The 16,252-nt window shown below is 35.2% G+C and overlaps 1 protein-coding gene across 14 annotated transcripts in view; it reads right to left on the bottom strand.

Annotated features, from left to right (window-relative positions):
* Positions 1-474: 474 nt before the first annotated feature.
* Positions 475-16,252, bottom strand: part of LOC117329173 (anoctamin-3-like) — a 42,002-nt gene continuing 26,224 nt past the window's right edge. For 3 of the 14 annotated variants that reach the window (XM_033886930.1, XM_033886934.1, XM_033886931.1), the window contains 7 exons: positions 16,154-16,234; positions 15,447-15,538; positions 13,479-13,724; positions 12,458-12,493; positions 6,722-6,772; positions 3,461-3,558; positions 475-2,869 (listed from right to left, as the gene is read on the bottom strand). In XM_033886930.1, coding sequence (XP_033742821.1) covers positions 2,823-2,869; positions 3,461-3,558; positions 6,722-6,772; positions 12,458-12,493; positions 13,479-13,724; positions 15,447-15,538; positions 16,154-16,234 — 651 coding nt within the window. In that variant the 3' untranslated portion in view covers positions 475-2,822. Of the gene's footprint in view, positions 2,870-3,460; positions 3,559-5,734; positions 5,750-6,721; positions 6,773-12,457; positions 12,494-13,478; positions 13,725-15,446; positions 15,539-16,153; positions 16,235-16,252 lie in introns of those variants that run through there. The other 11 variants (XM_033886932.1, XM_033886940.1, XM_033886936.1 and 8 more) reach the window with 11 other exon arrangements.

The raw sequence follows: 16,252 nt of genomic DNA, 5'->3' as shown, positions 1-16,252 counted from the left end.
CAGGCAATAGGCCTGTAGCGAGCTGGGATGAGGGGCTACCAAGTTTGTACTTTAAAGGTGACTACTCAATTGTGCTTAAACATAATGTAAGTTTCTATAGAATAAAGAGTCCATGTAACATAATGAATCAATCATCCTTCAATATCACCTGCATACACTTATCCAGAAAAGTATTGTTTTTATTACCTGGTACCTGTTTAACTGGTAAGTGATTCAGGCACATTATGCCTTTTGCTCCTAATTTAATGTTTATTGGTATTGTGGAATGACAAACCGGACCCAAGAAATATATCGACAATTAATTCCTGCTTCTGTTACCTATTAGCTGATGTTTAGGTAGCCATTCCTGCTCCAAAATCACTTCCAAACCACAATTTTTATCAACCAATCTATGGCCTTCATCCATTCATTTTTTGTTCTGACACACAAAATTCAAAGAAAAGCTTTATGAAAAAAATAACAAGTCTAAGAAAAAACTATTTCATTAAGTTTTTAATCTGTGTTTCTATTTGGTCTATCAACATGTTGCTACACAAGTTCAGTTCTAGTACAAGTGCCATGGGATATGCCTGCCATACACATATTCCCTTCAGCTATAAGACAATACTAAGGTAGATTTTTCTCTCCACTAGTAGAGACATTTCTTTCCAAGCCCAACAAAGATCCAAAGACAGTGATCGGCTGAAAGTGATTCTCAGGAAGCTGAGGCCACACGCCATTCTGTGCTGTTATGGTTGTAGCCTTTTGGAAAATGTTTCATCTTGATTGCTCTGCAAAGCTAGTCAGTGAGGTAGCCACCAGCTACTATAAGAAAACACTGCCTCAATATGACTGGACCTGACTTTTAATCGGGCAATAAACCCAGCAACCAAATACTTCTACTGAAAAGTCCACACCAACTGGTGAAAACATCATAATCATGTGAAAAAGGTTTCATTTGTTTTTGAGACATTGCTAGAAAAAATTTCACAAAATGTCCCACATGTGGCAATAAATGTACCACATGGAGATAAATGTACCACATGTGGAGAAAATTGTACCATAGGTGTGGAGATAAAAGGTACCACATGTGGAGATAAAAGGTACCACATAGTGGAGATAAAAGGTACCACATGTGGAGATGTGGAGATGAAAGTACCACATGTGGATATAAAAGTACCACATGTGGAGATGTGGATATAAAAGTACCACATGTGGAGATGTGAAGATGTGGAGATAAAAGGTACCACAGGTGGAGATAAAAGGTACCACATGTGGAGATAAAAGGTACCACAGGTGGAGACACCATTCCATTCATACTAAATCTGCAAAAGTATCAATGTAAAAATTAGTCTAAATTGATCTTGACTAACAACATTTATAAAAACTTAACAATTAGTACATAAATACAAATAGTGATACTATTCAGATCATGTTGTAATGCCTGTGATAATAGGAAAATTAAAGTTAATCCTTTGATGAAAGGAATTCACAAAGATTTCAATTATATATATACATGTAGATATATTGATAAAGAAGATATGCCAATGGATCATGTATAAAAACAACTTTAGTAAAAATATTGTGTAAAAATATCAAAAAAATAATTCTGATATTTTATTGTAATTTCATTATACAATACAATCAATTTGTGAATTTCAAAATCAGACTAGTTTATAGGGTAAATGAAATTAACTACTGTCATATAACAGATGGTGAAGAAAATAAAGTAGTCACACACATGGTATATATGTCAATACACATAAAACAACAATAGTCAAGCTAGCAACTGAGGCTTTCAATTAACAACAGAAAAGGAATTTGGTACAAAATATATCTGGTTGTCAATATACTGTCAATCGAGAAATTTTGCAATATAGCAATTTTATGGGTGGATCTAAACTGCTAATCTATAACATAAATCTATAATCTATAATCTATATACATGTACATGTATACTGAATCAAGGTGGCATGAAGATTTTCATTGATGTAGATTTACACGAAATAAATACAAGCACAAACATATCATCTAATTTGGTAGATTAATGCTTTAAATATACAAAACGAAAACATCTGACAAAGTTAAGAATGGTTGAGGTCACTACAAAGCTTGCCATTATCTCACCACTACATGAAAATTTTATATAAACTGATATGTAAACAATATAACACAGCTCATCAAGACACCTCTTCATAATCTCAACCAAAAGATATAAGCTTATATATACATGCATATATATTTACTATTGAAGCATTTTTCAGATCATTATCACATAAATAAAATTAAATATTGTTTTAATGTAGCTAAAATATAATACCCATCATTTCTGTATTACACTCAGAAAAAAACATAAAATTTTCAACCTGTTCATTAAATATCAATAACTGCTCGATCACTATCAATCTTAGTTTAATGTGATTTAATTGATATGTAATGTAAAATATCACAGTAAAATAACAAGTATTTATAGAGGTATTGATATTCATATTTATATAACAATACATTGATATTGGAAAGGCACATAAGAATGTTGTCAAAATAAAATACAAGATTTTACAAAAGAAGAGAAAAATATGGTACATATGTATTCCGATTTGTACAGGAAGTTATATCTCATACACATTTGTATATCAATGAAGACATTCAGTAAAATCAAGACATTAAAACTCATAAATAATATATAATGTACTGTACAAATAATTTCACTTTCAAATTAATATCAACTCAGCAACATTTAATTGCAAAAATACAAAAATTAATAGCCCTAATTACATGTACATGTATCTTCCCTGTTAAGGATAAGATGGCTACTACTGGGGGTACAGAACTAAAGTATTCAACTACTCATCTAGATCACTATCTGATGAACTGCTGGTCAGCCATCCATCTGAAAAGATCAAAATTAACATCAGCTGAATAGGTGTCAATTTTATTTTAATATATACAATCAGGTACATTTATTAACTTGGTATTATATCAGGAATAGGGACATGGGACTTAGTAACACTAAATTTTAAATCTCAGAGGCTGAGTGTAAATAAATATAATTTACTTTCTTAATTAATAGGTCTGAAAGAATAGAGAGCACCTATCTATAATAGTAACCAGATCAAGGTATATACAGCTCTGTGTGGGGCTGGAATTTGTAATTTAATGTGTTTTCACCGATAAAAATCACAATTCAAATATATTAAATGAACATATCATGCTGAAACAATGTTAAATTTCACAAATGTGTTTTTTAATTTCAATTTTAGATAGTGAACCAATTACATTGTACTGGTCGTGATGTCATCAATAATCTATTTCCTAATACCTCTGAGTCAGTCTCTTCATACCATTCAAAAAGTTTGGACAGTATCTTGTGGTCATATGATCACAAATTAATTTTATTGAACAACAAACTACTGTTGAGTCCATAACATGTCTTAAATCAGAATATAAATCCCAAGGTTAAGAACCATTTTGACTTAATTACCTTCATCTTTTTTACCTTTGTTGGGTTTACCCTTCGTGGTATTGCCTTTTTTAGGGGGAGATTCAACATCAACTCCAGATAGACTCACTTTACCATGGCTGGAACATACAAGATAATATCCCGATCTAATTAATCTCACTATATACCTTCATACTCTAAAACTGTGTATTAATTCGTGACTTTTATGGAATATGTTTCTCTTACCCTGGACAGGGATATCAACAATTTTACTGGAGTGAGATTTTATCTCGCCCTAGGGTTGAGACATTTTACCCTAGACATGGTTATCGGTTATCGAATATTTCTCTTTGTCTCCCCTAAGGTAGTGAAAGACATTATCACAAGGTACATTTGTACCATAATCTTTCAGTACTAAAGTTCTCTGCATACTGTACATGATCTATAAAACACAGAGGGTATGAGATGCTAGAATATCAAAGGTGGCATGCTTAGTATACAAATGTACAACATTAGATATATGATTTTTTTTACAATAGTATTATTCATTGATCTTTCTAGAAATGATACGGGAAATAACTGTAAAAGTGAAACAAAAAAATTGTACAACATTCAACTTTAAAGAAAGTATTTACATGTCACTCTGGGAGCCAGTATCCTAGCTGTTAAAATCTATACTGACAAAGTGATAGATATCTATATACACAAATTGTACTGGACAATCGTCTGAGATATCTCTATCAATACTGAGATAATGTTATGTATCTACATGTATATATTGGGCAGTTGTCAGATATCTTTATCTATACTAAGATAATGTTAGATATCTATATACTGGACAATTGTCTGAGATATCTATATGTATACTGAGAAAGTGTTAAATAACTATATTCACAGCAATATCAGATATCTATACTGAGATAGTGCTAGATATACCGGGCAATAGTCAGATATCTTTATCTATACTGAGATAGTGTTAGATATACCGGGCAATAGTCAGATATCTTTATCTATACTGAGATAGTGTTAGATATACCAGGCAATAGTCAGATATCGTTATCTATTCTGAGATAGTGTTGGATATACTGGGCAATAGTCAGATATCTTTATCTATACTGAGATAGTGTTGGATATACTGGGCAATAGTCAGATATCGTTATCTATACTGAGATAGTGTTGGATATACTGGGCAATAGTCAGATATCTTTATCTATACTGAGATAGTGTTGGATATACTGGGCAATAGTCAGATATCTTTATCTATACTGAGATAGTGTTAGATATACTGGGCAATAGTCAGATATCTTTATCTATACTGAGATAGTGTTGGATATACTGGGCAATAGTCAGATATCTTTATCTATACTGAGATAGTGTTGGATATACTGGGCAATAGTCAGATATCTTTATCTATACTGAGATAGTGTTGGATATACTGGGCAATAGTCAGATATCTTTATCTATACTGAGATAGTGTTGGATATACTGGGCAATAGTCAGATATCGTTATCTATTCTGAGATAGTGTTGGATATACTGGGCAATAGTCAGATATCTTTATCTATACTGAGATAGTGTTAGATATACTGGGCAATAGTCAGATATCTTTATCTATACTGAGATAGTGTTAGGTAGCTTTATACTGGGTAATTGTCCGAGATATCTTTTTCTCTTACCCTGGACAGGGATATCCACAGTTTTATCGAGGTGAAATTTTCTTATCTCACCCTAAGGAAAAGACAAGCTATACATGTGCTCTTTGCACATTCTCAACAATTGCATTTCGTCACGTCAACAATACCATGACGTCACGCCAACAGTACGATGACGTAACGTCGACAATTCAATTAACATTTCTTTGCATTGATGTAACGTCAATATAAGATACATAAGAGCTTAAACAGGGTAAGAGAAAAATAATCATTCACCCCAATTGGAAAGTGAGACAGGGAAATCTCAACCCTCGAGGTCAGATAATTAAGCTGCCAAACACTCGGCAAGCCTCGTGTTCGGCAACTTAAGAATCTTCCCCTCGGGTTGAGATCCCCCTGTCTCACCCCCAAGAGGGTGAAAGATTATATTAATCTATACTGAGCTAGTGATATATATATTGGGCAATTGACAGATATCTATATCTATACTGAGAAAGTGATATACATGTACATCTATAGACTGGGAAAATCTCAAATATCTAACATGTCTTATGACACTTGACAGCTGTATTACATTGTAGAACTGGCCAGTTATATGTGATAAAATGTAAATCAACACATGATTACAAAAGAATGAGTACTTATTACCATGTGCAAGCACTAACCTTCATAAGGTATGTCTGAGGCATGACAGAAACAAACAAGAAAATGTGGTAACATAGAAATGATGACCTCGCTTAATCACGGTGACAAACAGAGCAGAATAATGCATACATAAATAATGATGTTCTGATAAAGTGGCCTGAGTATATGGACGCAATCTGTTCATGGTTCATAAAATATCTTTAACATAAACATGGTTTTACATGCAGATGGATAAATGCACACAATCCAAACAAAATATTACTTTTACATATTGGGAAATATATTAAAATCAATTCTATCTGGAAATCTGTAAGCTTTTATCACACTTCACAAAACATCATTGTGATGGAAAAAAGCTTAATTAGCAGTCTCTGTAAAGCATGTGAGATTTCACTTTAATTACGCATTCCTTATTTTACCAACAATAGGTACAAAAGATGATGTCATTGACGATTATGATATTAAACATTGTAATATCAATATAAAGGGAGATAACTGTGACATTGAGATTTAAATGTAATCTTAAAATAGAGACTGAGGGATAAATTTGACAGTAAAACAGAAGACAAAGAGTGAAAGGAACATAGAGACAGATAGACAGAAATTAAATTTAGATGTCCGTAGTTAAATACTGAAGTTATAGTCCTGATCCTGAAAACATATTTGACCAACTTGGTCCATACTCCATTCCAACCAACCACGAATTTCCTTATTCAAAGAGACCCAACAACATTGCATGATTGTATCTAATTAATCACACTGAAGATTGTTTGTGAATCTAATTTGTCAACATCAAGACCAAAATAAATTTTGTAGACAGTCAATGTATAAATCAAACTTAGCAGTGACTTATGTGATTGAATGTTAAGTACTGTGTTGTGTCTCAAACAATGAGAAATAGGAGATGGAATGGACATTCTGACACTATATAGATACTCTGAGATACTAACATCTCTGATGTTTAAAGACAAGCATTATATACCATCATGCAGTGCTACACTGTATACCTGTTGTTTTTGTCCTTGTCATCACAGTACCATAGCTCTTCTTTTATACCACTAAAATATCACATAAAAATCTACATCAGGGGAGGTAACAAAAAATCGTAATAATTTACATTAATTATTCAGTATCAGATATTGTATTTTACTACAGCTGTTTATTTGTGATAATATTAATTAATTTCTTCTACAATGAAAGCTGTCCTGTCATAGGCATCTGTATCCAGTAAGTAAATACTTAGAATGATATTTTCCCACCATTCTTTTGTAACATAATTAAGAAGCAGAGATGGTATTTCCTACATATTTACAAACCAGATTCTGGCACCTGCAGTCATGCTGAAGATGAGATCATGATACTGTATAAAGATTTTCAGTTATGACACATTTAATTGGTTAGACATCTATTAGACAGGACATGATAAAAAACATATTATGTTGTGTTCTTTTACAGAACCAGACTGCTAATTGAAACTGTGAAGACTATAAATGTAGCAGCACTGTTACTTTATAACAGTACCTAGTTTAACATTGAAGCAATTTATGACAGATTATACAAATTCAAAGGAAAACCAAATCAGTATATTTTCGTCTTCAAAGCTTCAGACAATTTCATAGATTTACAAAATATTCAAACTTAGGATTTCTTGAGGACTGAAAGTGATATATGGGTGTAATATAAGAAGAACTAAAATTTTAAAAACTATAAGTTTGAAGAAAAAATATCTAATGATATGATAAAAACCTAGCAATCAAACTTATTTAACTGTCTAGCACTAACTAAAAATAAATTTATAATGATCTAATTACAATCTATTGTACTACTATATTTATCGTGCAATAAGCCCAGGGGCTAATACACTGATTCGGAGCAGGAGGAGGGTTGGTTATGATATAACAATAAAATAGCTCCTATTGGATTTGTATTGAAGTGATTTGTAAGCAATGAGTAGGCTTTTGACAGTTATGGGCTTATTACTTAATAAATACAGTATATGTCTATAATAAGAATTAGGTGATATAAAATGCCATGTGTGTTATGTGAATGAGGTCTCTAATTAAATACTTAACAAATATGTATATAAAGGTACATAACATATATAAAAGAACAAAGAAATCCTTTAAAAAAAACATGTGACTGCAAGTGTTTGACACACATTAAAGAAGAATAAAGTAACTATTGCAATATAAAAGCTGCTATCATCACATATAGAGTAACAAATCATTGTGGTTGTTTGCTGTGACCTTGGATATGGACCAAGGTCATTTCCTTCTTGTATATTTTGTGGGATGTTATCCAAGGAAACTACTAAACATCTTGATTCTAGGCTTTGATATCAATCGACAGTCATTGGAGTATTTTAAATTTGACCCCTCTGATTTCAAATATTATATGGGCTAAAGTAATAATTTCTTTTTGAAGAATTTGTTAGGCGTCATTCCAGAAATCTAGTACCAGATAAACATCTTTATTTTAAGAAATTGGCATGTTTTAACAAATCTGCATGACCCTTGTGATATTAAAATCATATGACTTATGCATGAGAAACCAACGACAACTCCTTCACAACAAAAGAGACAATCTGTACCTCATTAACACACTTTAGACATCAGGGCAGGGGAGACTATCCATGTCTGACTTACTCTCATTAGACATCAGAACAGGGGAGACTATCCATGCCTGACTTACTCTCATTAGACACCAGAACAGGGGAGACTATCCATGCCTGACTTACTCTCATTAGACACCAGAACAGGGGAGACTATCCATGTCTGACTTACATTCATTAGACATCAGAACAGGGGAGACTATCCACGCCTGACTTACATTCATTAGACATCAGAACAGGGGAGACTATCCACGCCTGACTTACTCTCATTAGACACCAGAACAGGGGAGACTATCCATGCCTGACTTACTCTCATTAGACACCAGAACAGGGGAGACTATCCATGCCTGACTTACTCTCATTAGACACCAGAACAGGGGTGACTATCCTTGCCTGACTTACTCTCATTAGACACCAGAACAGGGGAGACTATCCATGCCTGACTTACTCTCATTAGACATCAGAACAGGGGAGACTATCCATGCCTGACTTACTCTCATTAGACATCAGTACAGGGGAGACTATCCATACCTGACTTACTCTCATTAGACATCAGTACAGGGGAGACTATCCATGCCTGACTTACTCTCATTAGACATCAGGGCAGGGGAGACTACCCATGCCTGACTTACTCTCATCAGACATCAGAACAGGGGAGACTATCCATGCCTGACTTACTCTCATTAGACATCAGGACAGGGGAGACTATCCATGTCTGACTAACTCTCATTAGACATCAGTACAGGGGAGACTATCCATGCCTGACTAACTCTCATTAGACATCAGGACAGGGGAGACTATCCATGCCTGACTTACTCTCATAAGACACCAGAACAGGGGAGACTATCCATGTCTGACTAACTCTCATTAGACACCAGAACAGGGGAGACTATCCATGCCTGACTTACATTCATTAGACATCAGGGCAGGGGAGACTATCCATGCCTGACTTACTCTCATCAGACATCAGGGCAGGGGAGACTATCCATGCCTGACTTACTCTCATTAGACATCAGTACAGGGGAGACTATCCATGCCTGACTTACTCTCATTGGACATCAGGGCAGGGGAGACTATCCATGCCTGATTTACTCTCATTAGACATCAGGGCAGGGGAGACTATCCATGCCTGACTTACTCTCATTAGACACCAGAACAGGGGAGACTATCCATGCCTGACTTACACTCATTAGACATCAGGACAGGGGAGACTATCCATGCCTGACTTACTCTCATAAGACACCAGAACAGGGGAGACTATCCATGCCTGACTTACATTCATCAGACATCAGACATCAGACATCAGGGCAGGGGAGACTATCCATGCCTGACTTACTCTCATTAGACATCAGGACAGGGGAGACTATCCATGCCTGACTTACTCTCATAAGACACCAGAACAGGGGAGACTATCCATGCCTGACTTACATTCATTAGACATTAGTACAGGGGAGACTATCCATGCCTGACTTACATTCATTAGACATTAGTACAGGGGAGACTATCCATGCCTGACTTACTCTCATTAGACATCAGGGCAGGGGAGACTATCCATGCCTGACTTACTCTCATTAAACACCAGAACAGGGGAGACTATCCATGCCTGACTTACTCTCATTAGACATCAGGGCAGGGGAGACTATCCATGCCTGACTTACTCTCATTAGACACCAGAACAGGGGAGACTATCCATGCCTGACTTACTCTCATTAGACATCAGTACAGGGGAGACTATCCATACCTGACTTACTCTCATAAGACATCAGTACAGGGGAGACTACCCATGCCTGACTTGTTCTCATTAGACATCAGGGCAGGAGAGACTATCCATGCCTGACTTACTCTCATTAGACATCAGGACAGGGGAGACTATCCATGCCTGACTTACTCTCATTAGACACCAGAACAGGGGAGACTATCCATGCCTGACTTACTCTCATTAGACATCAATACAAGGGGAGACTATCCATGCCTGACTTACTCTCATTAGACATCAATACAAGGGGAGACTATCCATGCCTGACTTACTCTCATTAGACATCAGTACAAGGGGAGACTATCCATGTTCACTAACACTCATTTGACATCAGTACAGGGGAGAGTACCCATGTCTACTTACACTCATGTGACATTAGTACAAGGGGAGACTATCCATGTTCACAAACACTCATTAGACATCAGTAAAGGGGAGACTATCCATGCCTGACTTACTCTCATAAGACACCAGAACAGGGGAGACTGTCCATGCCTGACTTACTCTCATTAGACATCAGGGCAGGAGAGACTATCCATGCCTGACTTACTCTCATTTGACATCAGGGCAGGAGAGACTATCCATGCCTGACTTACTCTCATTTGACACCAGTACAGGGGAGACTATCCATGTTCACAAACACTCATTTGACATCAGTACAGGGGAGACTATCCATGCCTGACTTACTCTCATTTGACATCAGTACAGGGGAGACTATCCATGCCTGACTTACTCTCATTAGACACCAGGGCAGGAGAGACTATCCATGCCTGACTTACTCTCATTTGACATCAGGGCAGGAGAGACTATCCATGCCTGACTTACTCTCATTTGACATCAGTACAGGGGAGACTATCCATGTTCACAAACACTCATTTGACATCAGCACAGGGGAGACTATCCATGTTCACAAACACTCATTTGACATCAGCACAGGGGAGACTATCCATGTTCACAAACACTCATTTGACATCAGCACAGGGGAGACTATCCATGTTCACAAACACTCATTTGACATCAGCAAAGGGGAGACTATCCATGTTCACAAACACTCATTTGACATCAGTACAAGGGGAGACTATCCATGTTCACAAACACTCATTAGACATCAGTACAAGGGGAGACTAGCCATGTCTCACTAACACTCATTTGACATCAGTACATGGGAGACTAGCCATGTCTCACTAAGACTCATGTGACATTAGTACACTCGCATATGGATTTCAGAACAGGGGAGGCTACTCATAATTATTATTATTATTTCTTTTTTTTTAAATTTCACAATAGGGGATTATCCGGATACAACCCACATAGCATTACTTTTGCTTTATATCAAATGAAATCAATGGATATAAAGTCTTCTGCTGTGCCTCTATTGACATACACAGATATGTCTTAAAATATGTAGCTGCTAAATTAAGTGTTAATATCATACTTTATGTAGAACATTTATTGGCCCTTCTAAACACTTCAGACCAAATCAGGTAAAACCAGAAACTAAAAACAAGCAAAATAGGAATTACCAAACAATTAAAAAAGAATAGCATTGCAGAGACCAAAGCCACTTACATACATGGTCATACAGTCATATTAATTAATGAGATGAACAAATTATAGAAACACATTATTAATGAGATGAACAATTATAGAAACACAATATTATAGTTTATCAGCATTAATGGTAGACAGCAGATATGCTTCTGAAGCAGAGTATAATTAATTAATCTATAACAAAAAAGATTCAATATCCTATGTTAGTTGTAGTACTCGGTCTAGAGGTATGGCAGCTACCTTATCTAACTTATACCACAGGGGATTGGGTCTTTTTACCGTGACATCACAGACAAGAGTTTTAAAAAGTTGTGTGCCATTTTAGTATATATACATGTATAATAACTACCATAAGGACTAGTCATACAATTTTATATCCCAGTTACCACAGGGGCTTGTGATCTTATCTTTGGTTACCACAGATTGAGGTTTGTCACATTATAACTACTGAAGAGGTTTGTTGTCATCTTTTATATTATAGGTAGCACAGGGGCTTGTAATCTTATTTTGCAGCTACCACAGATGGAGGTTTAATTGTGATGCAATTTTTATTACTAGTATAACAAACACTTGATATCAACTAACTTTTACTTTGTATGTACTATAAGCTTATCCTGTTTCACCTATCTCCCTATAAACGATCAAAATATGAAAAATATTTATTGACCAACATGCCTTTTGACAGTACTCAGGTACTGTAACCAAATGCTCAACAAATAACAATGTGCTAGCAAATTAAAAGCAGATGTCTTTATACAAAAATTCATGCATTCTAAGTTTAAATTACTTATAGATGTAGCCAGACATAAGACCAAGTAGCTTACTTACTATGTCCTGATGTAAGTATCTATATCAATTGGAATCCTACAAACCAGTCATTACATCACTCAAGGATGTTGATAAATTACAACACATACATATTAAATTTTTTTTCTTTTTTTTTTTTAAATATTTGAGCCATGGTTTTGAATCTTATATTTCATTCCATTTCTTTATTTCTAAATCTAAAATTTAATAAGAACATTATCTATATGCAATCAAACCTGCCATAAACACCAACTTTAATATACACGAAACAATCAACCTGTCTATAAAGGCCACCTCTATATACCTGTAACAAAACCTGTTTATAAAGGCCATATATATATATACATGTAATGAATAACCTGTCTATAAAGGCCACCTCTATATACCTGTAACAAAACCTGTCTATAAAGGCCATATCTATATACATGTACATGTAATGAATAACCTGTCTTTAAAGGCAACCTCTATATACATGTAACGAATAACCTGTCTATAAGGGCCATCTCTATATACATATAACAAAGAACCTGTCTATAAGGGCCATCTCTATATACATGTAACAAATAACCTGTCTTTAAATGCCACATCTACATCCATGTAAAGACAAACTGTTTTGGTCCCCAAAGTAACAGAGTTGATTATGTATGACATCTATGTCAAGCCTGTCTACTTATAAAGGTCAGCCTGCTTCCTTGTGTGGTCTTTATAGACAGGTTGGACTATGTTTTTGTAGCGGCCATTACTGATAATCATGGATATGAAAACATTTGAAATATCAATAGAGAAATAAACCTGTCCTGTACATAAATAACACTCCAATCTCAGATCAAGTTGGTCAGCCCATGTAGAACAGGATGTTACAATACTAACTTTAAAACATAAACTAATTTTTCTATTTGATCTTTTAGATATCTTGGTACTGTACACAAGATTTATTCGATGGATGGACGGACATAAAAAGCTGTACACCCACCCTCTACAAGCTACATAGGGGTATAACAATTAACATCAATTAATAAAGGGTTACTAGTGAGATACCTACACACTGCCTCGGTCTCCACTTGGACTAACAAGGGGAGCCTGCTTATCACTGTCAGTTCCCTCCTGTATAAATGGTTTTACAGAGTTGTCTCCCTTCTCACTTGACACCTTGCCTGCCGGAGGTTTCATCTGTACCGGTGTTTCCTCCTCTTTACGAGAATGTTTGTTTTTATGTGTTTTATTATCTTCTTTGACAACTGGTACTCCATTCTCATCAAATAATTCATAATTTGATGATCGTGTTTTTCTAAAAATAGGATGCAAGTGCTAAAATAAACTGAAATCAGTACAGACAACAATGGAACTTTGAGATAAATTCATCAAAATATTTTATTAAACATATCCTCCTGCTTATATAGATATGTATGTAGCCATGATGTAAAGGGCATAATAATGTCTGTTACAATTCTGAAAAAATGTTAATGTTAAAATTTTCGAAAGCATTGATCAGAACAAATCTTTAGAATTTAATCAGATACAACCATAGAGGAGATTCACTTGACTGCTCTTAACCATCAAACATAAACTAGGCCAAGGTAGTAAAGATCATCCTTCTCGGATGGAGATCTTGCTACTCGGCCCTCTAGCTAAAGCACTACATGTATCATCATGTCTACTTTATCAAAAAACAAAACAAAATCTGGCCTCGTGTTTCATCAATATTCCTTAATTTGATTTGCCATAAGGAAGCATTACAGAATTGAAGGAAGGTTCCCTAACTAAGAATCTTTTCCTTCCATTCTGTAATGCTTTCTATATAGAAAAAATTCAACTCAAGGGACTTTCTTAAGTTAAGGAATGTTGATGAATCCAGGGGCTGGTTAACAACTTTACAAGATTTGAGAAAATATTCATGTACGGAGATCCCAAAGTTCCACTGTCTCAAAGAATATATCTACATACTACATATAATATTGGGGTCACAGCAGAGGTGATCTGAGGCGTGATAGCATCACACACTAATCAACAGATGAAATATTGATGTTTAGAAACTGTGAAATGTTTATACTGATAATGAACAGTGATATTTACCCAGACGAAGAGTGAAATATGAGCAGTGAAATGCTTTCACCAATAACAGGCCAGACATATATGTGAAAACATAATTCCTGTGAATACTGTAAGCTGAAGCCTTTGATATCATAGGACAATATTGACATTTGTAATTTTATTTCACAAATAAAACCTTTACCAAAGTAGCAAACCCTTGTGGAGTGTCAATGTTTGCTATAAGAAAACAAGGAATTCTTATAATGATAATATGTGTACATGTTCAGAGAGAGAATAACTGACCATTCAGATAAAATCAGAGTTGCACTGGAACCTCAGAGTAAATGTTCATTGGATGTACAGAAAAAGTTTTGTGGGAGTGTAGGAAAAATGTCTGTTTAAAATCTGATCATCACAGTGTGTTATTCATTAAATACCATGGTTATGACAATATCTAGTCAAAATAGTGGAAAGAGGAACAAACATCACATGAAAAAGAATATTTTTTTTATTATATCTGCAAGATCTAAATATGATAAAAGACATTGATCTGAAACTATTTTCAGATTTCAAACAAGATCTTTGACACTTGATGTCAGTTATGTTTTTTGTCTTTCCAGACATCAGCAGATCAGGTTCTAATTTATTGGATTTTTCTTAACTTGCCCATCTAAGTGATAAAATCCTCATGTATTTAACGACATAATTCCCTTAATCCCCGCCTACAACTGATTACATTAACTTGGCATGTAGAATTTCACTTTATACAAGTTAGACTGATTATACATCACTGTCGATTAAATGACTCGGTTTTGTCTATATATGAATTCAATATGCATGTGAGATTATGATAGTGAGAAAACTAGAGTGTGGTGAAGGGACGTAAGGAAGAGCAAATCAGGCTATTAATACAGGACTTTCACACGTTAATGCCATACAAGCGTAGCTAGACCAAAGCCATCCTGTAAAACATTCTTACCTTCGTTTTTTCTCCTTCAGGACGAGTGTAGAGTAATCTGTTGGTGCATCGCCTGCTACACTGTTTAAAATTCTTGCAACTTGGAATTTTTCCTGGATAGTAGGGTAAAAAAGAAGCATTGAAATATGTATTCATTGATATAGTTAACAAACTATCTCCTAACATATTTGACGATTTATATGTATCGATAGCTGCCAGTCAGGACTGGTCTCACTTTTGTTTGGTGGGTATATCACAGACAGGGTCATTTCAGTCAGGTTCTCTTTGTAGTAACTGGTGGCTACCACGCAAAAACAAAATATAAGAGGTCTGTCATATAGACTATCCTGGGCAATTGGAGTAAAGTTTCTTGTCATGGACACAACCAACCAATTGCTTCCTATAAACCATGTCACCCTGAGTAGGGATCGAACCACACCCCTCCGATATTTACCCACAAATTTATCATTTAGTGCTCTACTGACTGACCCTGTTTTGTCTCACTTAACAGCAAGCTTATATGTACCAATATAAATCATGAAATTTGATAATGTTAAACTGCAGCCAAATTCACACAATAGATTACGACTATAACTAATGTTTCAACACGGGGATAAACCAGCCAACACTTATAAAACATAATTTTTCTGGGTGAAGAAATTTTTTCAGATGACAAGACATCCATTTTTTATCTCATAGCCTTGAAGAAATCTGTGAAATAGACATACCCTTCGCATGGCAAGGCGAATGGGCCTAGGAACATCAGCTATAAGGTAAGCCAGCAGGAACTTCAATCCAAACACCATGTGCTGTCACAGAGGAAACAA

This window comes from Pecten maximus, chromosome 6, assembly GCF_902652985.1.
Source record: "Pecten maximus chromosome 6, xPecMax1.1, whole genome shotgun sequence".
Taxonomy (NCBI): Eukaryota; Metazoa; Mollusca; class Bivalvia; order Pectinida; family Pectinidae; genus Pecten; species Pecten maximus.
Note: the sequence above shows the minus strand (reverse complement) of the source record. Positions and strands in the feature narration are given on the sequence as shown.